Genomic DNA, 24,749 nt, shown 5'->3' with positions numbered 1-24,749 from the left:
GGAGTTTGTCTGGGTAACACAGCACCCACCAGCTTGGGGACTTAGGCAAGGGAGACCCCTCTTCAGAACTTCGGAGGCTGGTTCTGTTCTGGGGTGAGGGTCTGGGGCAGACAAGATCCTGTGGTCATCCACCTGTCCCTCAGGTTTCCGCATTTGTCATAGGGTCCCCGTGAGTACCATGAGCTGTTCATGGAGCAAGCACACATGGCAGGTACCCAGGAACCTTTGGATACCGTGGGGCTGGGTGACTCAGCAGTATTCAGGGCCACTGCCCTGTGCTGGGCTCCCGTGGATTTGCTCAGGGTCCTGGGCAGCTGTCAGTCCCTCTCTGCTGCAAGCAGCCTGTGAGGTTGGCTCAGGGCCAGGACACGTGTGGGTCATTCTGGAACCAAGCTAGGGAAACCCTCCCAACCACAGAGCCTCAAGAGTTTTCAAGACACAAGATGTGAATGTGGGGAGGGCTACTGACCCATGGTTAACAGGCTTAATGCTTAATCCAGGTGACCAAGACAGGCTCGCTCTGTGGGGGCCAGAGGTCAAGACGCTGCCCTGTTACCTAAGAGAGACACTTCACAATTCTGACATACTCTACATGCCCTCAAGATCTTTGAAAAGGTTGTCCATTATAGTGCTTATCTGGAGGGATTTTGCTTTGTCATTCTGTGAGTGGTTTCTCTTGCTGGTTTTCCTCTTTCCAGCCCCGTCTCGTCCAAGTCCATCCCCACACTGTGGCCAAAAAGATGTTTCAAAAATGGAAACATAACCGTATCTCTCCCTTGCTCAAACTTGTTTATGAGCCGCAGGGCCAGGGTCAGGCTGTGTGCTCTGTGCTCAGGGCACCACACCTGCTCCATCCCCGCCCGTTCTTCTGGGGCTCGGTCCTCTTCTTCCATCTCTCCTCCCCCAGTCTCAGGACCTTTGCACATGCTGTCCTCCTTCCTTGAATACCTGTCTCACGCCCCCCACCCTACCCTTAGACCTGGAGGGAAATTGCTGGAAAACAATTTCAAGGACCAAGTGGAACAAAGAAATGTGTGTGTTAGCTTCCTAGAGCTGCTGTAAAGTTCTACCGTACAAATTGGGTGATTAACCACACATGTTTATTCTCTCATCGCTCTCAAGTCCAGAAATCCAAAGTCCAGCAGAGCCATGCTTCCTTCAAACGCTCTGGGGGACGATCTTTCCATGTGTATTTCAGTTTCTGGGGGCTCCAGGTGTCCTTGACTTGTGGCTGCATGACTCCAGTCTCTGCCTTCGTCCTTACATGACCTGTTTTTGTCCTCAGGCCTCTCCTCTGTGTGTATCTCTGATAAGGACACTTGTCATCGGATTTAGGGCCCTGTGTAATCCAGGACATTCTTGTCACTAGAGCCTTGACGTCATCTCATCTGCAAAGACCCTTTTTCCAAATTAGGTCACATTCACAGGTTCTAGATATTAGGATGTGGACATACCATTTGGGAAGCCACCATTCAACCCATTACAGTGTGCAATGAGACTGGAATTCCAAACCCTATAAAACAAACACAAGAGTGAGCTACTAACAGCTGGGAGTGGGTCAGTCAGGCCGAAACGAGCCCAGGGGTGACCGACTGATGGCACAGTCATCCTCAGGTGGCTGCAGACAGTGTGGAAAGGACAGAGAGGGGACTTCAGGATTCTGGTCCCTGCCCCATCATTCCCACCCCAGGGCCAGCACTTCACATCTCAGAGCCTCTCCTCTTCTGAGGCAAGGCGAGAGGTGAAGACACCTCGCAGGGTCCCAGTCTCTCGGTCTCCATCCCCTGGGCCCCTGCAGTTTATTGACAAAGGCACAGAGGGGACCCTGTAATAGCAGACACCCCAAAGGAGTATGGCGTGGGGCTGGGAGTGGAGACCTGGGTCAGAATGCCTAGGTTTTGCTCCCACCCCTGTGGCATTTACTGTGAGGCCCGAGGAAATCATGGAACCTCTCTGAACCTCCTTTCCTCATCAGTCACCCACCTCTGAGACTGTCCAGAGGATGACTGAGGCCAGGGATCAGCCAGGTGCCCACGTGTAGTCCCAGGAGCCACTATTAACCAGCTGTCATGCTTCAAAAAGGAAGGTTGGGACCCCGCTGCCTTAGATCGGGTTCCTCCAAAGATTTGAGTATAAACCATATTTTTGGAGGCGATCCCAGGAGGGGAAGGGAGACAGCGAAGGGAAGGGAGCCAACAGGGGGTGCTATCAACAGGTTCCATCATGACACAGGGCCAAGGGAGCTGGGGTGGATCCACCGGCGCGGCGGGGCAGCCACTGGTTGGAGGCTGCTCTGGGGCGTTCTGCTCTGATGATTCTGACTTGCCCTATGTGGGCCCCTTGAGCTCCTGCAGCCAGAGAAAGCCTGCGGGTACCTGCAGTAGGTGCCGTCAGAAGGCACCAGAAAGGAAGGCTGTGGACCCCTTCCCCACAAAACCAAGGAAATAAACAGAAGGCAAATAGCAAAGGACGAACCCAGGTAGCTGGATAAGGGAAAATCCAGCCTCAGGCCTCCCACTTTGAGAAGGGCCGGCTGGATGAGGCCGAGGGTGGCAGTAAGATCCCAACTTTCCAGACATTACAGTTCTTGCATCCGGTTAAAGGTCAAACTGGTGGCTGATGACAACAGTACAGTGGAGGCTGACAAACCCCTGTAAACAAGCGTTTGACATCCTGGCCCCATTTGAGGAAATCAAGCTCAGATATGAGACTGGTCAGAAGCCTGCCTCCTGGAGACTCAAGCTCAGCTCAGACCCGCTCCTGCCACCTCTCCTCCCCGGTCCCAGATCCTCCTGCGACCTTGTTTCTTAGCCTTCCTACAAATCAAGGGCCAGGCAGTTTACGGAATGAGAATGATTGCCCAGACCCTTAGTGGAATGAAGACAAGTCCTCCCTTATGTAAACTAAGGCAGAGCGCAAGAAAACATGGCCAAATTCTTTGTAATGAACTGAGTATAACGTTGATACCAAAACCTGACAAAGTTTGTAGCAAGGAAGGGAGGGAGGGAGGGAGGGAGGGAGGAAGAGAAGGACATGGGGGTGGGGAGACCATAGCGCAATCTTACACGTGGAGATTCATGAAAAACTTGAAATAAAACATTAATAAGCAGAATCTAGCAGCACATTAAAGGAATAATACAACTTATCTCAGGAAATTCAGTCCTGGAATGAAAGGATGGTTCAGGATTCTTTGGAAAACTCATTAATATAATTCAGGAAATTCATTAATATAATTCAACAGATTCATAGATTTGACAAGAGAGTCATACTGTCAACTCCATAGATGGTCAAAGGCCTGTGACAAACTCAACAAGCATTGATTAAAAAGGACAAACCATGCCAGATCAACTCCTCGAGTCCCGCAAGGGACGGTGGGTGCCGCCCCCTGCAACTAAGATTGAACACGGCACCTTGAGCTGAGCTGCCTCCCAGATGGCTCAGTTGGTTGGAGTGCATCCTCTCAACCACAAGGGTGCTCGTTCCCGCAAGGGGTGGTGGGCTGCGCCCCCTGCAACTAGCAATGGCAACTGGACCTGGAGCTGAGCTGCGCCCTCCACAACTAAGACTGAAAGGACAACAACTTGAAGCTGAACAGCACCCTCCACAACTAAGATTGAAAGAACAACAACTTAACTTGGAAAAAATCCTGGAAGTACACACTGTTCCCCAATAAAGTCCTGTTCCCCTTCCCCAATAAAATCTTTAAAAAAAAAAAAAAAGACAAACCATAAAACCATAAAAGAATCCCTTTATCACCATGGAGTGGAGAAGGCTTTTCTAATTATGATGCAAAATCCACAAGTCAAAAAAGAGAGGACTGAAAACTCGATTACAAAATAAATAAATAAATAAATAAATAAATAAATAAATAAATAAATAAAATAAACTCTACATGCAAAAAAAAAGTCAATAAAAATAACATGCTAACAAAGTCAAAAGACAAACCGGAAAAAACATTTGTAACTTTTGTCACTGGCAAAGAGCCAACCTCCCTAACATATAAGGGGTTCGTAGAAATTGGTAAGGAAACTATAAACTGTAATCAAAAATAGACAAAGGAAAAAAAAAAATAGACAAAGGACATGAAGGAACATTTTGTAGAAAAAGAAATACAGCTACATCTTAGATATCATTAGTGATGCTCAATCTCACTCACGAGAAAAGAAATAGAAAATAAAACTACATTGAGATGCCATTTGTCACCCATGATATTAAGACCCCTCAGGTGTGGTGATAGTGCACTGTGTTAGGGAGATGGGAACAGTACAAGTGGGGGTGTCCCTGGGGTGGGCCAGGGGGCTGCCCCGCAAAGCCATAAGCTCACTGATGCTTCCCCGCGGCAGTCGCGATTCTGGAATTTCAGTCTAGAGATACAGAAGCACACTTTCAAAATAGTGTGAGTACAAAGTTATTCATTTCAACATTTTTTTTGTCAAAATATTAGATGCGATCCAAGTGTCCATCAACAGGAGACCTGCTAAATAAACTGTGGAAATCCAGACAATGAAATACTATGCAGTTGCCAAAAAATGAGGGACTCTCAGAGGTACACGGTACTATGTGGGAAATAAATGCAAAACTACCTTTTGCATAAAAGGGAGTAAATTATAACGCATATTTACCTTTGCTTATATTAGCAGGAAAATCTGAAAGGGTGCACAAGAAACTAAAAATAATTACCTGAGCGTGGGGTGGCAAATGTGAACCATGCAGAAGCAGGGGGGTGAGAGAGACAGCCTTTTCATTGTATAACTTCTTTTACAGTTTCTGTTTTTGAACCCTGTGAATTTGCTGCTTATTCAACAATTGTAAAACATAATGCATATGTTTGGAGATGCTTTAAGATTTTTCTGGAAGAATATACACTATTGGTGGCAGCTGTCTCTGGGCAGTTGAGGGTGGTGGGGGAAAAGGACTTTTACTTGTCACTTGACATACTTCTGGGTCGTTCAGTTGTTTGCTATGTACACATACAACTTCTCCATCAAAAACTACTAATTCATTATTTATGTTGATGTGTTTCTGAATACACAGGAACAAGCCACCCTGTGGGTTCCTCTTGGGATTATTTGGGGCAGGGCAGCAAAGAAGGGGCTTTCCTATCGTTTCTTACATAAATCTGCACTTTTCATATGTATGCTGTAAGAGACAAGAGGGGAAGTGAATTAAGAGGATCCCTTCAGCCTCCCTCCCCCCACAAAAGGGACACAGTGAACTAAGGAGGGTTTGCAAAGATGAGTTTTTATAACATGTAAGACCTGGGAGATCTAAGCTGCTGCTGGGTGGTGACTTGAAGAGGCATTTCAGAGGGAGGCCAGAAGTGTCTTAAGCTTGTAGCGCTATTGGGGGAAATCCCCAAAGTTATACCCTCAGGGAGGAAGGAAGAATGAGGAGGTAAGATCTGGTTTTTTTCCCGTTGTGATTCATCAGAACTTCCTACCCAGCACGGTGAGCCTGTTCTCTAGACAAGAAGATAAGTGGACATTTTATGGTTACTGTTCCTTTGACTTTCTGGTGGACCATGGGTTTTCTTCACACAGGTGTAGTGCAAGAAGCATTGAACCTGGAGTCAGGAACTGAGACCCTGCAAAGGCCTCTCCCTGCCCTGCTCTTTGACCCTCACGTTCTCCTAACCCCAGGTTCTTCCAAGATTGCAGGCAAGGGCCAAATCCAGTGAGCCCAGCTGCATCTGAAATGCTGTGACTTCAACTGGAAAGAAACAAAGAAAGAACAAAGGGTCAGGTGTTACGGAGGTGGTGGTGGTGACGATGTGGCTAATAGTCATTCATCGTCAGGCCCACTCGTTATCTCATTTAATCTTACTACCTCCACTTAACGCTGAGGAGCTTCGAATCAAAAAGGAAGGTGAACTGCCTAAGGTTTTCTGGCAGCTGAGTTTGGCCTTGGCTTTAATTGATGGAGCCCTCGGTTAAGAAAGTCAACCCCAATGGCAATTCTGGTTCAGTGAGAACCAGGGGTTCAATACACAAATTAATTTAATGAGACAATCTGGAGGGCTTGGTGGCTATAATCTGAGGCTGCCTGCCTCACTCCCCTATGCTCCTTCGCCCCACCTCCACCTGGAGAACTGTTGGGGGATGGGCGCCTAGGCAAGGATGAGCATGATGCTGGAAAGGCTGCAGTCCCAGGTATGACCGCCAGGTGGCGGAGCGGCTGCATGGAGCCCTGCCCCCAGCAGCCCCAGAAAACCAGAAAATATAAATTAGAAATTCCTTGGCCTGAGAGCTGATAGTCAGTTGGAAATTCCGGGAGCCTTCTGTCAAGTCTTGTAGGTTTGACCTTCTGCTGTAAGCAAAGCCTAGGGGCGTCCACGACAGGCAAAGGGCAGGGAAGAGGAGAACGTTTTTTAAAGCATATGGAATACAGAAAGAGAAAGAGAAAAGAATTCTCTCGCAGATGCCTTGAATTTGGCGGCCTCATCTAGCCCAGCAATTCTGCAAGTGAGGAAGCCGGGTTCCAAGGCAGCAGAATCACCTGGGGGCTTGTGTTAAAATGCATATTCCCGGGCTAAGCCCAGCCATGTGGCAGAACCCAGGAAACTGCATTTTAGCCAGTGTATATCTGATTCACACTCAGGTTTAAAACATCAACATGGCAACGTGTCCTTTCATAGGCCAGAAACCAGGGGCCGTAGAGGGGAGGTCACTGCTCAAGGTAATGGTCCCGGGTCCAGGCCTGCCCCTGAGAGGATGGTGTTTGCACATAGGTATGAAGCTCAATTCCTTCCATGTAAAATTCAGCCTTTGGGCCGTTGTGGGTTGGGACTATGTCCAATTGCCCCTCTCACGGCCTCCTGTGCTTTGGTGTGGATTTGTTCTCTCCCTACCTCTCTCTATTTGCTATTTTAAAATGTATAATGAGTTCCTGCCCAGAGAGGCAGAATAAGGAAGCAGCGTTGGCTTTGAAATCCAGGCCCAGAACGCCGACTCCTCGGCTTCCTGGCTGGGCTCCATCTTGGCTAAGTTCCCTCAGCCCTCTGGGGAGCTTCTGGGAAGCTCAGGGTCCAGATACCCACCCACACCTCACCCACACACCCAGCACCCAGACTTCTCTCCCGAGCTGACTCAGCCTATTCTCTCTCACATCCTGGGAGGCGACTTCAGACTCCTGGGCTGGCCCTCACTCTGACCCAAATCCTGAATTCTAGCCATTAGCTGGGATTTGGTCCATGACAAGCTAGAGGTCATGCAGCAGCTGGCCAGGGGCATCGGAGAGCACTCAGGCTTTAGAGTATGATTTGAATCCCGACTCTGCTGTGTGACCTTGGGCAAGTTGCCTGCCCTCTCTGAGATTGTTTCCTTGTCTGGGGGAATTAGCACCACCTCTCTCCTGGGCTGCTATGAGGAGTGAATGAGAGCATGCAGGTCAGCACAGAACAAAGCACACAGCAAGCCCTTGCTGCTAGGAGCAGCTGTTACTAAGAAACCTGGTCCAGGTGGGGCAATGGGGCAGGGGCTGGCTTCACTTCTCCCACCAAACTGTGCTGACGTCAGACGCTGGGTCAGAGAGGCGTGACTTTACCCATTCCCCCAAGCTACAGGCCTGCTCAGCTCCAGAGCCCACAGAGGGGCTTCTAAGAGATGCCAGGAAATTGTAGCCATGGTTTCCACCCTGGGGGAGCTTACAATCTAATAAAGGCAACCTGGAACCTTGAAATAGAAGCTTCCCAAATTAGTGTGTCTGTGAGCTGGTCTCTCAGTGCTGTGTGACAGGAGGTGCCAGGTAAGGAGGGACTGAGTACAGGCGTGGGCCTTCCTGCCAGCTCTGCCTCCCTGCAGCCCCCATCCCTGTGTCCCCCCAGCCCAGTTAGGATGGGCGCTGCCCAGTCCGCACCTCTGTGCTTTGGCAAGACGGACTGAAATTATCCAGCATGGATGAAGGTTAGGCCAACAGTTTCCTGATTTAAAGGGCCATATGTGGAGGGTTCTGAAAGTTTAAAATTTAAGAATGCAATGAACCGGCCAGCGGGAAGCTGCTGAAGACTTTCTCATAGCTGAAACTGCTTTTCTCACCCAGGAGCCCACACTGAGGTTAAACTTTAATAGAGGCAGCGGCCCCTTTCATATTTCCTCCACAACTGTAATTCAGTAACATCACTGCATTGCATCTGATTATTTTTTTGAAAATCTACTTGCCCTTTCCCTCTTGGTGCTGGAGAGCCAGGGCGCTTCAGATACCCCATGCAGCCTGGGCACAGTTAGCTTGTCCCCTGGTGTCCCCTCTCCAGAGCGAGAGGGCATCCACGCCGTCAGTCCTGGAAGCAGGATAAGGAGGAATTTTTTAGAAGCGTCTGGGTCATGTCAGGACTGACTCGACTGGTTGCTGGACAGCCACCCTAGTCCACCTGGTCAGAGAGGTGAGCAAGGGCAGGTGTGGTAGCCTGGGGTCCTGCGCTTGCTCGTGGTTCCCAGCAGCAGGCCAGACACTCACCAGGTCCCTGACACCCCAGGAGACTTGTCCTGGGCGCCGGCCGCTCCGGCCATGGCGTTCGCTGAGCTCTTGGAGAGAGCTGGGGGTGTGGGCCTCTTCCAGGCCCTACAGTTCGTGACTCTCCTCCTCCCCTCCATCTTCGTACCCTCCCAATTACTTGTGGACAACTTCTCGGTCGCCACCCCGGGCCACCGCTGCTGGGTCCACATGCTGGACAATGGCTCTGAGGTCCCCACAAACCTCACCCCCAAGGCCCTCCTGGCCATCTCCATCCCACTGGGTCCCGACCATAAGCCCCACCAGTGCCGCCGCTTCCGCCATCCACAGTGGCAACTCCTGGACCCCAACACCACGGCCACCAACTGGAGTGAGGCCGCCACGGAGCCGTGTGTGGATGGCTGGGTCTACGACCACAGCACCTTCACCTCCACCATCGTGGCCGAGGTAAGGGCCTCCCCCCACCAACCCCACAGCTCTTCTCCTTCCTGGCCTCCCAGTAACAGCAGTCCACTCACGGCTGGGGGGTCAAATTACCTCCATCACCATATGAAATGATATGTTACTCCCCCAACACGGTGGCCTGGATTCTGGTCTGGGGCTAGGGTTACAGGACTAACAGGGAGCCTTCCAGAATCTTACGTTCTCCTGGTAGAACCAGTCAGTATTTAAACCAGTAATGACAGCAGAGTGAGCCTTCACCTCTTGCCTTTTAAGCGGCAGGCACTGTTCCAAAGGCTTTCCCTGTAGTCACAATCTCACTAGTCTCATGGGGATGGACCTTATCATTGTCCATTTAATAAAGGACAAAATAGAAGCACAGAGAAGTTAAGTAACGTGCCCCAGGACACACAGCTAACGCACACTGGGACCTGATTCAACCTAGGCAATTAGAGGCCAGAACCTGGGACCCCATCACTCTCCTGTCCTGCATTGAGTGTCATAAGTGAGCACAAAGGAGAAAAGCAGGTCCTGTGAGTGGGGAAGGGACAGGCAGATGGGGAAGGCTTCTCTGAAGAGGGGACATCTGAGATGAGACCTGGATTATGAGAGAAGGAATCAGTCACATGAAGATGGGAGAGAGCCCAGTTGACACAGGCGTTCGAGTGGAAGCATGTCTGGGAGTTGAAGGCCCAGGAGACCCAGTGTGTCTGCACGCAGAACCACCAAACGTGAGCGCCGGGGGCCACAAAGCGGGGAGTGGGGTGAGGGGCTGGATTTTCTTTAAGTGCGAAGGAAAGTCATTGGAGATTTTGGGGGCGGGGAAGTGATCTGATCTGATTTGCGTTTTCAAGAGGTCATGTTGCAGGGTAGGGAATGCCCTGTAGGGACAGGGGCTCCTTCTGCTGTCACCCAGGAAAGAGGCAGACGTGGGGAGCTACACTGTCAGGACTCAGTGAAAGATTGACCTGGTAGGTGCGGGGGTGGGGGGGTTCAGGTGCCTGATCCTGGGCAGGAGGCACTGAGAAAACCATAGTGACACATGCTTGGCCCTCTCTGTTCATCCTCACGTCCTGTGAGAGAAGGGACTGTATGGCTCTATTTACGGGTGAGAAAGCAGGCTCAGCCCGGTGCTGGAACTCTCCCAAGTTCACACAGCCAGTAACCAGCAGAGTTAGAATTCCAGCCTGTGGCTTAATCACCACCCATTACTGCCCACCACCGTCCATTCGAAGTGGCCATCACACTGTCAGATGCAAAACCCAGTCACACTCATGCCATGCTGCTGGCTGTGAGTGGAGGCCAACTGCCAGCGCACCCCTTCCACCTCTGTGGCCTGGTCCTAGGGATCTGGGGAACCCTTTGTGGGTGTGTTCTGGACTGGAAACTCCCAACCCGGACCTCCCTCTGCCACCCTGGCCCCGCAAGTTTATGTGCACTGAGCCAGGTTGTTGCGCCCTCCTTCTCTTCCAGTGGGGGCTGGTATGTGACAACCAGAGCCTGAAGCCCAAGGGCCAGGCCATCTTCATGGCCGGGATCCTGCTGGGGTCCCTCACCTGGGGCTTCCTCTCCTACTGGTGAGTACTCCTCCCCTCCCTGCTCCTTCAAGACAGAATGAGTGTCTTGGGGACAGAGGTACAGAAATGTGACATGAGTGTCCCTGTTCCCTAAGACAGGAGCTTTCCTTGGTCTGGGGTCTGGATACGAGTCCCAGGTCCGCAGGGGGCAGTGATGGCCAAGAACCAAACTCCAGGTTAAGCTGTACTGTGAGGAATAGCCCTGAACACTGTTGCTCTCTGTCCTTCAGCGATTGCACCAGCCTTTATGAGTACCAGCTGTGTGCCAGAAGCTGCACAGACCCTGCCCTCAGGGGGCTAACAGTCTTCTGGGGAGAAAAACAGACCTCTTTTTTTAAACTCCAAGTGCGTGACATGCTATGAAATAGAAGTACTCTTCCCTCTCCTCCCCCTTCCCCCCCGCCCCCCCTCCCTCTCCTAGAGCCCCACTTGAGGTGGTGTGCCCAGGAAGTAGTCTAGCCAGGGCTACCCTGGTGTCCTGCCACTGAGTTCTGTGGTGGCCGGTGGCTGTGATTCACCAGGAAGTTTCCCCCAACAGCGGCGTTGTGCTGGGACACAGGCCTCAGTTCCAGTGCCCGCATGTGGCACGTACTCAGTCATAACACCGTGAACAGATGAATGGCTTCCCGACGTTCTGACTTTCTCCAGGCAGGGCAGGCTCTGGGGTCCCATGGCTGTATCCCAATCCCTGCTTTGCATGTCCTAGCTCCCTAGAAGGCAGATTTGTTGCTACTCTGTGCCTCAGTTTCCTGCCATACGTGGGGACCCTGGCACCTACACATGGGGTTGTTGTGGTACTTAAGTGATTTAATTGTATACAGAGCTTGGGCCAGGGCCTGGCACAGCTCTTGTGCTGTGCTCATTTGTGGGCCTTGGGTTATCCTAAGTGTGGCGGGGAGCTGGAACAGCAGGGAAGGACGTGGCCCAGTTTGTACTTTCAGAGAGAGTGGCTGCCATGAAGTCCTCATGGGCCATGCAAACAGGGAGCCAAATTGTGATTGGTGTGCGGGTCACCCAGTGAGCCTGGGGTCAGGGCCAGGTATTAGCCTCCAGAGCTCACCTGGGGTCTGGGCCCAGCGTCCTTGCTCCTGGGTGCTGCTCAGACAGGCAGGGCCAAGGTTTATCCATATCTCGGACCAACACACACTTAGCTAAGTGTAGGCAGTAGTTTGGGCTACGTTGGCCCAGTGCAGGGGGTGGCACAGTGAGTGTGCAGGTACTGGGCTGAGGGCTGCCCCTGCCCGGTGTGGTGTGTCCTGCGCAATCCTGTCATCACGCACAGCCAGGGGAGGAGCTGGCTGGTTTGCACAAGCTCACGTGTGCTCAGCCTCCTGGCTACATTGGCCCCTTGCCCGGAGTCTTGATTTTCACAACCCTATGAGGCATGTCATCCTCAATACCTCCATTTTAGATATGAGGAAACTGCGGCTCAGAGACATTGAGTCACATGCTCAAGGCTACCAAGGATGGGCGGAGCGGGATGCAGATCCAGGTATCAGATGCCAAAGATCATTCCTGACCATGAGGCTCCACCTGCCTGCTGAGAGCAGGGTGTCTGCCATTTTTAATGCCAAATGCACTCTGCCCCTAGGAGTTCTGAAAAGGAGGTGCTGCCTGACTGAGATGTGAGCACCATCCAGGTCTCCAGCAGGCACTCCAGCTTTATTGCACCCTCTGATGGCAAGCAGTTGCCTCTGTGTCCAAGTCACCAGGGCCCCTCCCCAGATCCCCCCTACTGTGCTTGCCTCCCAAACAGGTTTGGGCGGAAGCCAATGCTGAGCTGGTGCTGCCTGCAGGTGGCCGTGGCCAACACCAGCACCGTCTTTGCCCCCAATTTCCTGGCCTATTGTGGCCTCCGTTTTTTGAGTGCTTTTGGATTGGCCGGCATCATCCTGACCACGGCGACACTCTGTGAGTCACTCGCTCGCTCAGCCCACCTCCTACCAAGGGGAGGTGGGGAAGGTGGGATCCAAGACCATAACTTTTTGGCCCTCCCCTGCCCTGCCCTGCATTGCCTTTCAGTGGTGGAGTGGACCACGACCTGCAGGAGGGATTTCACCATGACAATGCTGGGATGTATCTACAGCACAGGCCAGATGGCCCTGGGCGGTCTGGCCTTCTCCCTGCGGGACTGGCGAGCCCTCCAGCTGGCGGTGTCGACACCTTTCTTTGCCGTCTTCTTGATCTCCTGGTCAGTACAGTGTGGGGCCTTTTCCCTTGGGGAGAACGTCACTGAATGGGAAGGGGACCCAGGATGGGAGGGTACCCCTCACCCTCACCACCCTGGCTGGCCACGAGTCCCATGATGCCACATGGATAGGAGCGATGTGAACAGAATCCTTGCTGGAGAGAGACATTTTGGGGATTCAGAGTTCCAGGGCAGGCGTTTCAGCCAGAGGTCTGAGGTTCCGGTCCAGCCCACTGGCCTCTGGGCTTGCAGCCAAGGACCCCGTCCTTCCCTCACGTGGGCACCAGCTCCCCACATTCACCGGCTTCACTCTCATATCACTCGTTGGGCCTGTGGGCATCTGAGTCAGTGAGGACCAGTTTCAGATGTGGAAAGATATTGTCATCACTATTATTTTGGGCACTACAAAAATCCCTGAGCTCTGGAACTACCTGCTTGGGTAGGGACCAGAGGAAGAGATATCGGGAACCAAACCCAAATGCAGGTCCCCACAAGTTCTCTTGTGCCTGTGAGTCTGCGTTGAGCTCACCTGGGCTTACGTAAGTCTACATGGGCTATAGAAAATCATAAGGCTCACTCATTCCTTATCACACATTTACTGCACTCCTGCCCCACACCAGACATGGTTTTAGGCACTAGAGACACATCAGCAAATAAGGCAGATCAAAAGCCACTGACCACCTGGAGTTTTATTGTATAAACAGGATCAGTAAGCAAGGAAGAAGATAGTCCATAATTACACTAATTAGGCCACGCTGGTCCAGAATGCTATTGGAAACACCAGATGTGTATTAACACGTCTTCTAATGAGGATGATGATGTTATTACCACCACTTTCAGACGAGGGACTGAGGCCCCGAGAGGTTCAGTTGACTTGCCCAAGGCCACACAGCTGGTGAGTGCCAGAGGCAGGATTTGAACCCCAACAGGCTGACCTTTTTAACCAGTGTCTGTCAAACTGCCTTCAGAAGTTTTACTTCGCTTCTCTACAAACAGGGCTGAGATCATGCAAACTGGGCTAGTTCAGGGAGACCCTTTTCCCTGCCTGTCTGTCCAGAGGCTGGGAAGAAGCAGACTAATTTATAAAACCATTGGTTCTGGCTGTGGATGTTTTAAATGTGTGTGTGTGTGTGCGCGCGCGCGCGCACGTGTGTTTGTGTTTTATTCAACCTGATGTGAGTTTTTTGCCATAGAAATAGCCCCAGAATCACCTCCATGCCCAGGCAGCTTGTGTGTTGGCTGCACGTGCTCAGGTGGGCAGGACCCTGGCAGCTGGGAAGCCAGGTGGGGTGGCACAGGGGGAAAGAGAGTGGCCAGGTGTGGGGACTCAGCCCAAACTGGCAGGGATCATGCCTCCCAGCCTGGCATCAGCAGTGCAGAAGGTGACATGGCTGCCTTCTCCTCACTCCCCCTCCCCACGTGACGGGGGAGAAGGGGCAAGTGCCCAGCACACACAAAAAGAGCAAAGACCCAGCCAAATACTGGCTTCTTTAACAGGTGGCTGCCGGAGTCTGCACGATGGCTAATTATTACAGGAAAACCAGACCGAGCACTTCAGGAACTCAAAAAAGTGGCCAGGATAAATGGCCACAAGGAAGCCAAAAAGACACTGTCCATGGAGGTGAGCTGCTGCTGGTGGTGACCCAGAGTGTGAGACATGATGGGGAAGGACAGCCACTGATGTACCATGGGTATTATCACCCACTTCACCCCTCCCCATTCCACCACCAACTCCATCAACACCACCAACACCATCGCCATCTCTACAAAATACGACCACCATCACCACCATCATCACCATCTACACTCCCAGCCTCACCTTCTCCACCATCACCACCACCATCACTTCCACCAGCTGACCACTGCTATCACCTTCATCTTCACACCACCCACATCACCAACATCACCATCTGCAGCTCCTCAAAACCCCATCAACACCACCACCATGACTGTTACCACCACCTTCCCCACCATCATTACGATCACCACCGCCAATAACAACAACACAACTGTTATCAACAACACACCTACATCACCACCTCTAGTATTCACCCCCTTAATCCACATGTATTGCACACTCACTCCCCTCACGGGGCATCTCACTGTACTTATGGAAATAGGACGTTCTTATCTGAAGGTAGCTATTTCAGGGAAGTGGATGTGCAGCCAGAGATGAGAGGACGCAGAGCTCCCTGGGCAGGAGGATCAGGGAAGGCCTCCAGGAGGAGGCAAACTAGAGCTGACCAGGACTAAACTAAGCAGGCAGGGCCCAGAGGTGCCGGAGGAGACTGAATGGGCACTTGGGGCGCAGTGTGGCTGGAGTGGGCATGCCCTGATGCCAGCCTTGAGGAAGGAGGCAGGTTGGTGGGGCTCTGTGTAGTAACTGCCAAGAGGGTCCTGTGGCTTGCAGCTCAGTGGGCCAGTGCTGGGACAGCAGACCTGCTCCTTGGCTCCGAGTAGGTGGGCCAGGTGTGCAGAAGGAGCTCGGCCAAGGGGCGCAGAGAACCCTTTCTGTCCCCATGCCACCCTCCCACTGAGGGTTCCCCAATCCCTACAGGCCAAGTCCAGGCTCCCTATTGCTCTGCACACCATGCTCTGGCATGGGGGTGGGGCAAGCCCACTGCCCCAACTCTGACTGTGGCCCTATTCTCCCCGGAGGTGCTGATGTCCAGCATGAAGGAGGAGGTCGCCTCTGCAAGGGCCCACCAGTCGGTGCTGGAACTGTTCCGCGTGCCTGCCCTCCGCCGGAGAAGCTGCTGTCTGTGCGTGACAAGGTACGCCATCCTGGGCACCCCTCCTGGACACAGAGCTGCAGAGGGAAGGGGAGTGGGGTGTGTGTGTGTGTGTGTGTGTAGTGGGGGAAACTCCTGCAGGCCTTTTAGGGTGCATTTCTGGCTGGGACAGGCAGCGACTTCAGGAGGCAAGAATCCCGGCAGGCAGGGGAGAGGACATATGTGCAGATGTGGCCTGGAGGCTGGCTGGAGGGTAGGGCCAGGGCCAGGGTCAGGGTCAGGCTGCAAGCGGGGCAGAGGCAGAGCTCCGGGCCCTAGAACCAAAGGCCCACAGTGGCTGGAGAGGACCTCTGTGTGGCAGCATTGAACTCAGCCCTACAGCTACACTCCCAGAGGGCTGAGTGCATGGGGCCACCTCCTTACCCCTCTGAGCAGACCCGTGCTGTAAGTTCATTTACAACCCCATTTACAGATGGGGAAAGTGGAGCCCAGAAGGGCAAGTCATTTGCCCGAGATGATGAGCAGGCATTTGAACCCAGGCTAAGCTATCTCCTCACCCCCATGTCTCCTGCTAGGCTCTGCATGGAATCCTTGCCCCACCCCAGCAGGCCCTGTCTAGGCACCCAAAGGCGCCTGGGACCAAGAAAAGGTCCTTAATAAAACAAATGCAGTTAAGCGACTTCCAGAAGAACATGCTGAAATGTGAGGGTCAGATTTGATTGGGACTTATCTTGAAAAAAACTGGAGATTAGCAAAATGTTTATTTTATGTTGTATTTAATCACATACGGGTTATAATGGCAAACATTTGCTACATCTTAAAACGGAGAATGGATCAAATGCATTTTTTTTTTTTTGTGTGCCTAAATTTCTTTCTGACAAATTAGAAGGAGTGCCTCCTGCCAGGAACGTCCAGGGCCATTTTTCCAACCGCCTTCAAGGCTTCCTCGGTTCTCCCAAGGCTGCTCAGCACCCTTTGTTATTCAAATCACAGCCTGTGAAGTAGCTAACCTCATGGGTTTTCTTGTCTTTGGCTGTTAATCCAGTTGTTACCGGCTGGGGCTCTAGACCCTGGTGTGTCAGCCGCTTTGAGCGCCCACATCCCTTTCACAAACTTCAGGAAGCTGCGGTTTCTTCCAGAATTGCAGCTTGACCCTGCAGTTGTTGCCTGGGTAGTGACAGATGCCATGGGGCACAGCCATCAGGTGACACTGCAGTGAGGGCTGGGGTGAGTGTTCTGGGTGAAGCAAGGATAGGGTGGGATTTAAAAAGTGGTCGAGAAGAAGGTCACGTTGTGGCCCCTTGTGGATCCAAATTCAATCTCCAAACTATGGACATTCAGCCTGTGAGTGTATCCACTCAGGAGCCCGTGGCAGGGGTCCCCGGGAAGCAGACTGAGATGGAGGTCAGTGGGCAGGAAGTTCCTTGGAGAGGGCAGGAGGGGGCAGGGGAGAAGTCCTGTGATGCATTCACAGCAAGGCCCCAGCCCTCCCCTGGGGACCTCAGAGCTGGGCTGGACCTTCTGAGTGGCCCCTGTGGCCAGGTTGACCTGTCGTGGGGTGCTCTCCCCAGCTTAGGGGCAGCAGCCCCAGGGGCTGGGGAAATAACTTTCCATCTTGAAGAAGGGACAGCCCAGCCCAGCATCCTCCACAGAGACCCCATTCTATCATGAGTCCCATCTTTCAAGACAAAGAAACAGGCCTCCACGGAGGGGCCGAGGCCTGCCCAGGTTCACGGCTAGTAGAGCAGGAGCCAGGTCTTGGTTCCAGAAACAAAGCCAGACAATCGGGGGCAGCTCAGCTTAACCCACAGAGCCCCTGTCCACCCCGGACGGGCCAAACCTTCCATCTGATCGTGGCCTCTATCCATGGCCCAGACCTGCAGTGGATGAGGCCACTGTCCTCCCCGCCCTATCCTGGGACAGCCTGACCTGCATTTGACAGGCTTCTCTGGCTCTGGCAGTGACAAGCTCAGGATTGGCTGTGTCCTCTGGAACAGTGTCGGTGAAAACCTGCAGGGCTGCCCTCTCCCTGTGGGGCAGGGACCTGACTTCTGGCTTTGCCCTGCAGCTTTGCCATCATGTTCTCTTACTATGGGCTGGTCTTCGACCTGCAGAACCTGGGGAGTGACATCTTCCTCCTCCAGGTCCTCTTTGGAGCTGTGGACTTCCTGGGCCGGGGCGCCAACACCTTCTTGCTACGGTTCTTTGGGCGCCGTGTGATCCTGGCCAGCTTCCAGGCCATGGCCGGGCTCTCCATTCTGGCCAACATACTGGTCCCCCGAGGTGAGGCCAGGGCATCGGGAGAGGGAGAGGTGCTGGCAGCTTGGGGCCCTGGCTTCCCTTGCCCACCTCACTGCACTCACCACCCTGGCTTCCTCCCTCTCCCCTGGCCCCAGGAATGGGTGGGGACCATTGTCCCAGGTCTATTCCTGTCACAGCCTTTGCCACCTCATCTCAGGAACCCAATCCCCCAAATAGCCTTTCCCCATTTTCCTGAGGAAATTGAGGTTCAGAGTAGAGAAGTCATGTGCCCAAGATCTCTCAGCTAGCAAGTGACAGAGCCAGGGTTTGGACCAGACCTGAAAGCTGGAGGCTGGAGCCTCCAGTGGGAAGAAGGGCCAGGAAGGCTGAGACAGGCTTAGGGTGCCGGAAGTGAGGCAGGAAAGGCACCAAGCCCAAAGTAAGTGGTGTTTTCTTCTCAGAAGCAAGAGGCACTCGTGTGCAGAGACCTGGGGCAGCTGCCCAGGGCCCTTGTCTTACTCTGCTCTTTCTGAATGAGGCTGCAATGCCTTCAAAAGCGTCTCCATGTCCCTTTTATTTTTCAAGGTGGGAGACTGGGGCAAAGGCAGGGATGGCTGGAGTGACCTGAACCTCGGTTTCCTGCTGAGGGACCCTGCCATCCACGCAACAGTTTTCCATGAATGCCATGGGTCCCCATAGGCAGGTTGAGGGGCAGTGAGAAGGCTTCTGGGTGCCTGGGCACCCCAGGGCTGCTGCTGCACAACCCTCTCCTTCATGGGAAGGGGAGTGCCCTCAAGACCCAGGGAGCCTGCACAGCCACGCCATAGGAGGCGGCCTGCTCTGTAACCCGCAGCTGCCCCCAGGCTCACCTACCCAGACCCGGCTGGGTTCTTGCCCTTTACCCCTCCCCCCAGCCACCTGCCATGACGGCATCCTGACCCGGATCCCCACTGGGCCCTGGGAGGCCTGGACCTTCTCGGGCAGACCTTACCTTGCCCTTTCCTCTGCCCAGACTTTCAGACTCTGCGTGTGGTTTTCGCTGTACTAGCAAAGGGATGTTATGGTGTCAGCTTAACCTGCTTCGCTGTCTACAAACCTGAACTCTTTCCAACTTCACTGCGGTAGGCTGGGTGGGGCTGCCAGACCTGGGGATGGGTGAGAAGGGGCACCCCCGGGAGGGCTACTGGGGAGGGCCAGGAGGGCTGGGCGTCCAGGGATACATGGCAAAGGAAGAGGGGACCCAACCACCAACATAGAACTGAGCACACGGCCAGCTGCCTTCTCCCAAAGGACCTTCTCAGGGGGGCTTCCCAGAGCAGTGCCTCCCCGAGTCCTACCAGAAGGCAGGGGCATAGGAGGCCCCAGCAGGCCTCTAGGCCTGTGATTGGAAAACCTCTTTTAGCCACAGAACCCTCTGTTCAGGTGGAATCTCATAGGAACCCTGGTAAGGAAACCGACAGCTCTCCTGGGGTAGTGGGGACCCCCATTTGCTTCCTGCTACCCCTCCCAGTTACCTCCTCAGACCTAAGGGCTCCATGGGACACAGATGGAAAACCAGTGGTCTCAAGTTAGACTACCCTCACATTGGACAGTTGGGTAAACTGAGTCCCATTCATGATCAAAGGACTTAATAGAAGAGCAGGACTGGACCCCAGTTCCCCTGAGTCCTAGCCTAGTGTTCTTTCCCTCACTCATTTGTCCATCCTTTCATTCGTTGGTGGTTTTTTTTTAATGTACGTTTATTGATTTTGTTGATATTATATAGAAAGCTCAAGCTGGAAACTCAGTGGCCTAGCAGGAGCCCTAAGGCAAACCCCCATTACCTAAGATTAAGGAGAATGGGGTGGGTCTTAGAGAGTCCGTAGGAAAGACACTGGATACTCCCAGGAAGCAGAGGCCCCTCTGGATGGGAAGATCTAGGTGGGCTCCATGGAGGAGGTGGCATTAGGGGAGATCTTGAGGAGTGCAACTCCTTCAGCCCATCTTTTCCTCCCCTGGCATCTCCTGACCCAGCCAAATGTCCAGTAAAGCCCCCTCCCCCAAAGTGCCCACTGTGACAAGTGTTTGGGCCATCCCCTCCATCCACAGGATGACAGCAGATGGTTTCCTGAACTCAGTAGGTCGGCTAGGCGCTGTGACTGGACCCCTGATCCGGATAACCCACCAGGTCCTGCCCCTGCTGCCCCCCTTCTCCTATGGTGTTATCCCCATCGCTTCCAGCCTCGTTCTCCTGTTTTTCGTCCCGGAGACCCGGGGACTTCCACTCCCTGACACCATCCAGGACCTGGAGAAGCAGTGAGTGACCCCTGGGCATCTAAGAGTGGGAATGGGCTTCCTCTCATGCCAGGATATAGCTGGGCGGGGCTGCAGGTGTGGTGGCAGGTCTCCCCACAGCCCTAGGACCGGAGAGCCCAAGGGTCATGTTGACATCCTGGGCAGAGAGGACAGGAACTGGGCTGGGCTTGTCATTGTGATGGCTCCAGCAACTAGAGTTTACTGGGTTCTCAGAGCGTTCCTGACACCACACTGAGGACAGCAGCCGGGAGGGTGCCAGGCTTGTGTTTCTGAAACCATTTAATCTTGACAACAACCCTGCCAAGGAGCGACTATTGTTGTCTGCATTTACGGAAGCCTCAAACAGATGAGGCTTCCGTAAATGCAGATAGCAATAGTCGCTCCTTGCTGTCTTACAGATAGAAGGTGATTGTACCTTAGGCAGGAAAACGGTACGGTTATGAGCCTGGCTCTGCAGCCATAGTGCCTGGGACCGAATCCCTACATAGCTGGACATGTTACTTCCCTCTCTTACGTAAACTGACGCAAGAGATAGACAGCCTCAACCATCCTAGTTAAATCTTCCCACAGAGAATTCCAGGCCCAGACACATCCACCGGTGAGAGAGTTCTTTCGGACCTCCAGTAGCTGAGAAATCACGCTACTCTCACGTTCTTTGAGACAATAGAAATGAGGCAATATTCTCAACTTTATTTTATAATATAACGAGGATCACCTCTATGTTTCTGCTTCCTCTTTTGTAAAATGGGTGTTAAAACAATAAACAGCCTAGCTCAAAGAGTTGTTTAGGGTTTAAGTGAGTAATTATATTAAAGCCCCAAGGACAGTGCCTTTAGCACGTACTCTGTAAGTACAGCTGCTGTGTCTGGGGTGAGGATGTTTATGGAGATCCCTCAAGCTGAGCAGAAACCAAGGTCATGAGAAGAGTAATAATAACAGCTGGTGCTCAGTGAGCCCTTATTGTTTTATTGTAACATCTTACTTCATCCGAACAATAACCCCACAAGGTGGCTGTCATGCCCAATTTCACTGTCAAGGCAATGGAGACGCAGACGTTATGTTATTTGCCTCAGGATATGCACTTAGGAAGCAGGGATTCTGGGACTTAATTTACCCTATCACTTAATTCATTTTTGCCGTGTGCTTACTCTGTTTCAGGCACTGTCCTATGCTTTGGCTACACAGTGGTCAATGAAACACTAATCTCATAGAGTTCACGTTCCCCTAAGGCTTGACCCCCAGTTCTGCTGTCCAAGCTCCAAATGTGTATCCCTTTCTCCACACATCACTGCTTTCTCTGCTGATTATTCTAGGAGACCGGCAGCGGCCACGGGCAACCGACGAGAGGTGGTCATTACAGAAAGCACCTGGTTCTAGAAATTCTGCCTGTGTGAAGCCCCATTGGCCAAAGATCCCCATGGAGGGAATTGCCTCATCTCCAGAGAATGGAAGCCTTGAGGTTTTGGCACGGCAGGGGCCAGGCAGCCATCTGCTACTCTCCCTACCCTGGTCAGACTCTCCACCCACCTCAGCCCAACAGGAGCCCACTAGGCTGCCCTCAGGTCCACTTCATTAACAAGATGGGTCCCCTCCATTCCCTGCCAGTCCCACATCTTCATACCTTCTCTTAGCCCCCCAACCCCCACTTCATAGAACCTGGCCCTGTAGGTTTCTCACCTCTGAACTTCCAGAATAGATCACAGGACAGACAAGGGCAGGGTCCAGACAGAGGCGGGTTCCAGTCTCTTCCCCACCACTTACAGAGTCTTCATCTGTAAAATGGGAACGATCATGGGACCTACCTCCCAGGGTAGGTGACGGGGCTAATGGGTCTTAGCACAGACCAGAGCCCCACAAGCAGAACAACTAACAGAGCTGCCAGATATGGGCGTCCAGATCGTGTCCTGCCCCAAGGCACCAGCTAAGGAGGCATGTGGGGCCTGAAATCCAGCCCAGGCTACACTTACCCTAAACAGGGGCTATGCCCACTCCAAGAGAGTTGTTTTAATTGCCTCCTATTTACCCCACTGGTGATAGAGGGCTGCCCGCCCTGTGGTTACCAGGATGGCCTAACGCACACTTGACACTGCACAGATGAGATGGGCTACCCTTTCTTAGTCACATGTACTCACAGCTGGGGAGGACCACACCACATACCATGCAAAGTAATGTGCCGTGCGGTAGGAACAGTGAACCACCGAGGGTTCTGGGAGGAGGCTTCGTAGTATCAAGAGGATGGGGTGCCCCCTGGTTCCCATGGGAGGATGTGATCGGCTTATTTGAATAATTCCACAGGTTGGCAGGAAACTGAAACACACTGCTCAAGGATAATAAGAACTGTGCCTGGTCCCCTTGATAAGAAGTGTGGTTTGGCTAGGGGACCTCATCCACAGGAGCAGAATGGGGAGGGAAATTGGAAGTTAGGCCATTCGAGACCCTCCCGGCTTCAGCAGATGTCAAGGAGAACATAACACCGGGCCTTAATCTTAGGCAGGCCTTATAGCACAGGGACACCTTTTTGTTATTTGTCTGCCTTGAAGGGTCACTTTTTCCAATTCATGCAGAGACCCTCCCTGTGCTAGCAACAGTCCAGGCTATAAAAACTATAGGATCATTAAGGCTGGCCACCTATTTTAGAGGTGAGGAAACTAAAGCCCAGAGAGGTAAAGTGACATGCTTGGAGTCACATGGTGAACCATGGCCTGACGCCCAGTCTGGGCTCTTTCCAGAATACTAAGCTCCTCACCTTCACTTACTCCCCTCTGTGCCCCAATATCGGCAGCCCTGCCACAAAGTTATACCCTCCCCTGGAGATCCAGACTCTTTAGACAACTGCCAACTCTCCTTGGATGACTCAGGGTAAACCTCAAGCCCCAGGTAACCGATCCCTTCTCTCGCATCTTATACAAACCAGACCAATCAAACACAGTTCAAGTCAAATCCCCTGTCTGCTTAAAAGCCTCTGGTCTCTCGTGATAAAAATCATACTTCCTTCACCAACAGGTTCCTGTGGGTCCCCAGCCTTCCTTCACATGTAATAAATTTAAGAGGATCCAAATCTCACAAACTATGTTCTTGGATTATCATGGAATTAAATTAGAAATAAGTAACAGAGATATCTAGAAAATGCCTTCAAGCTAAACCACACATTTCTAAGTGACCCATGGGTCAAAGAAGCAATCACAAAGAAAATTAGAAAATAGTTTGAACTGGATGAAAACAATTTTAAGTGACATAGCAAAGTCTATGGGACGAAGCTAAAGCAATGATTGGAGGAAAATTTATATCATTAAATGCCTACATTAGAAAGGAACAAAGTCTCAAATAAAATACATCAGCTTAAGAAATTAGAACAAAAGAGTAATTTAAACCTAAAGAAGTAGAAGAGGGCCCAGTGGCTCAGGCAGTTGGAGCTCCGTGCTCCTAATCCCGAAGGCTGCTGGTTCGATTCCCACATGGGCCAGTGGGCTCTCAACCACAAGGTTGCCAGTTCGACTCCCCGACTTCCACAAGGGATGGTGGGCTGCACCCCCTGCAACTAACAAGGGCAACTGGACCTGAGCTGAACTGCACCCTCCACGACTACGATTGAAAGGAAAACAACTTGACTTGGAAAAAATCCTGGAAGAACACACTGTTCCCCAATAAAGTCCTGTTCTCCTTCCCCAATAAAATCTTAAAAAAAAAAAAAAAGATTAGAAATGAGTCTAGGATGTCCACTCTGACAAATTCTGTTCAACATTGGTCCTAGTTAGTGCAATAAGGGAAGAAAAAAAAAGAAAGACAAAACTGTCTTTATTTGCATACAACATAATTGTAGAAAATCCTAAGAAATCTACTAAAATGTTACTAGAAATAATAAATGAGTTTAGAAAGGTTGTGGGATACAAGGTCAAGATACAGAAATCTATTGTATTTCTGTATGTTAGTAACAATAAGAAATTGAACAATCAGAAAGTACCACTTAACAACAGCCTGGGAAAAGAGTGATATCTAGGGATAAATTCAACAGGATAAAGGCAAGACTCATAACTGAAAAGTATAAAATATTGCTAAGAGAAATTAAAGACCTACATAAATGGAGTGATATACCATATTCATGGATTAGAAAACTACATATATATTACCAAGATGTCAGTTCTCCACAATTAATTTATAAATTCAATGCAATCCCAGTCCAGTGCCAGCAGGTTTTTGGTATAAATTGACAAGCTTATCTTGAACTTTATATGAAAATACAAAGGACCTAGATCAGCCAAATCAATTTTGAAAAAGAAAAACAAAGTTAGACAACTTTTATTTGATATAATAGAATCAAGAATTCAAAAATAGAGCCATACATATACGGTTAATTGATTTTCAAACAAGGTATCAAATCAATTAAATAGGGAAAAGATCATCTTTTCAGCAAATGATGCTGGAACAATTGGATAGCCATGTGAAAGAAAAGATGGGGGGAAAAAAGGGAGGGGAGAGAGAAGGAAGGAAGGACAGAGAAAAGAAAACCCTAACTCACACCAATACAAAAATTAACTTTAAATGTATCATAGACCTAAATGTAAAAACTAAAATTATAAAACTTTTAGGAGAAAACTTGAACAACCTTGGGTTTGGTAAAGATAAATAAGACAAAAATACAAGAAGAAAATTATGTATTGGACTCTATAAAAACTAAAAACTTTTGCTTTCCAAAAGACACTGTTACCAAAATGAAAAGGCAAGCCACGAACTTGGAGAAAATATTTGAAAATTCTGTATCTGACAAAGGACTTCTATCTAGAAAATATAAAGAACATTCACAACTCAATAATAAAAAAGACAAATTCA

At 51.3% G+C, this 24,749-nt stretch overlaps 1 protein-coding gene across 3 annotated transcripts; it reads left to right on the top strand.

Annotated features, from left to right (window-relative positions):
* Positions 1-8,154: 8,154 nt before the first annotated feature.
* SLC22A11 (solute carrier family 22 member 11) lies at positions 8,155-23,589 on the top strand. 3 transcript variants are annotated; one of them, XM_081064481.1, is made up of 10 exons: positions 8,164-8,895; positions 10,363-10,466; positions 12,223-12,377; positions 12,489-12,657; positions 14,152-14,275; positions 15,313-15,428; positions 17,455-17,669; positions 18,640-18,748; positions 19,716-19,922; positions 21,236-23,589. In XM_081064481.1, exons 1-10 carry the CDS (start codon positions 8,503-8,505, stop codon positions 21,297-21,299), a joined length of 1,656 nt encoding a protein of 551 aa, XP_080920607.1. In that variant the 5' UTR covers positions 8,164-8,502; the 3' UTR covers positions 21,300-23,589. The 3 variants fall into 3 exon arrangements, with proteins under 3 accessions (XP_080920609.1, XP_080920607.1, XP_080920608.1); XM_081064482.1 differs by having other exon boundaries at positions 8,175-8,895; positions 19,745-19,922; positions 21,236-22,987; XM_081064483.1 differs by lacking the exon at positions 12,223-12,377 and having other exon boundaries at positions 8,155-8,895; positions 17,531-17,669.
* The last annotated feature ends 1,160 nt before the right edge of the window (positions 23,590-24,749 follow it).

Source organism: Rhinolophus hipposideros (assembly GCF_964194185.1).
Source record: "Rhinolophus hipposideros genome assembly, chromosome: 10".
Taxonomy (NCBI): domain Eukaryota; kingdom Metazoa; phylum Chordata; class Mammalia; order Chiroptera; family Rhinolophidae; genus Rhinolophus; species Rhinolophus hipposideros.
The sequence above is the reverse complement of the archived record's forward strand: the minus strand, read 5'-3'. Positions and strand labels throughout refer to the sequence as shown.

What these genes read in the sequence shown, in the direction of transcription:
- SLC22A11 (XM_081064481.1), top strand. Translation starts at nt 8,503, where the DNA reads ATGGCGTTCGCTGAGCTCTTGGAGAGAGCTGGGGGTGTGGGCCTCTTC. An exon ending in GCCGTCTTCTTGATCTCCTG is followed by an intron (nt 12,658 to 14,151) that starts GTCAGTACAGTG and finishes CTTCTTTAACAG; the next exon opens with GTGGCTGCCGGAGTCTGCAC. An exon ending in CTCTTTCCAACTTCACTGCG is followed by an intron (nt 18,749 to 19,715) that starts GTAGGCTGGGTG and finishes CTCCATCCACAG; the next exon opens with GATGACAGCAGATGGTTTCC.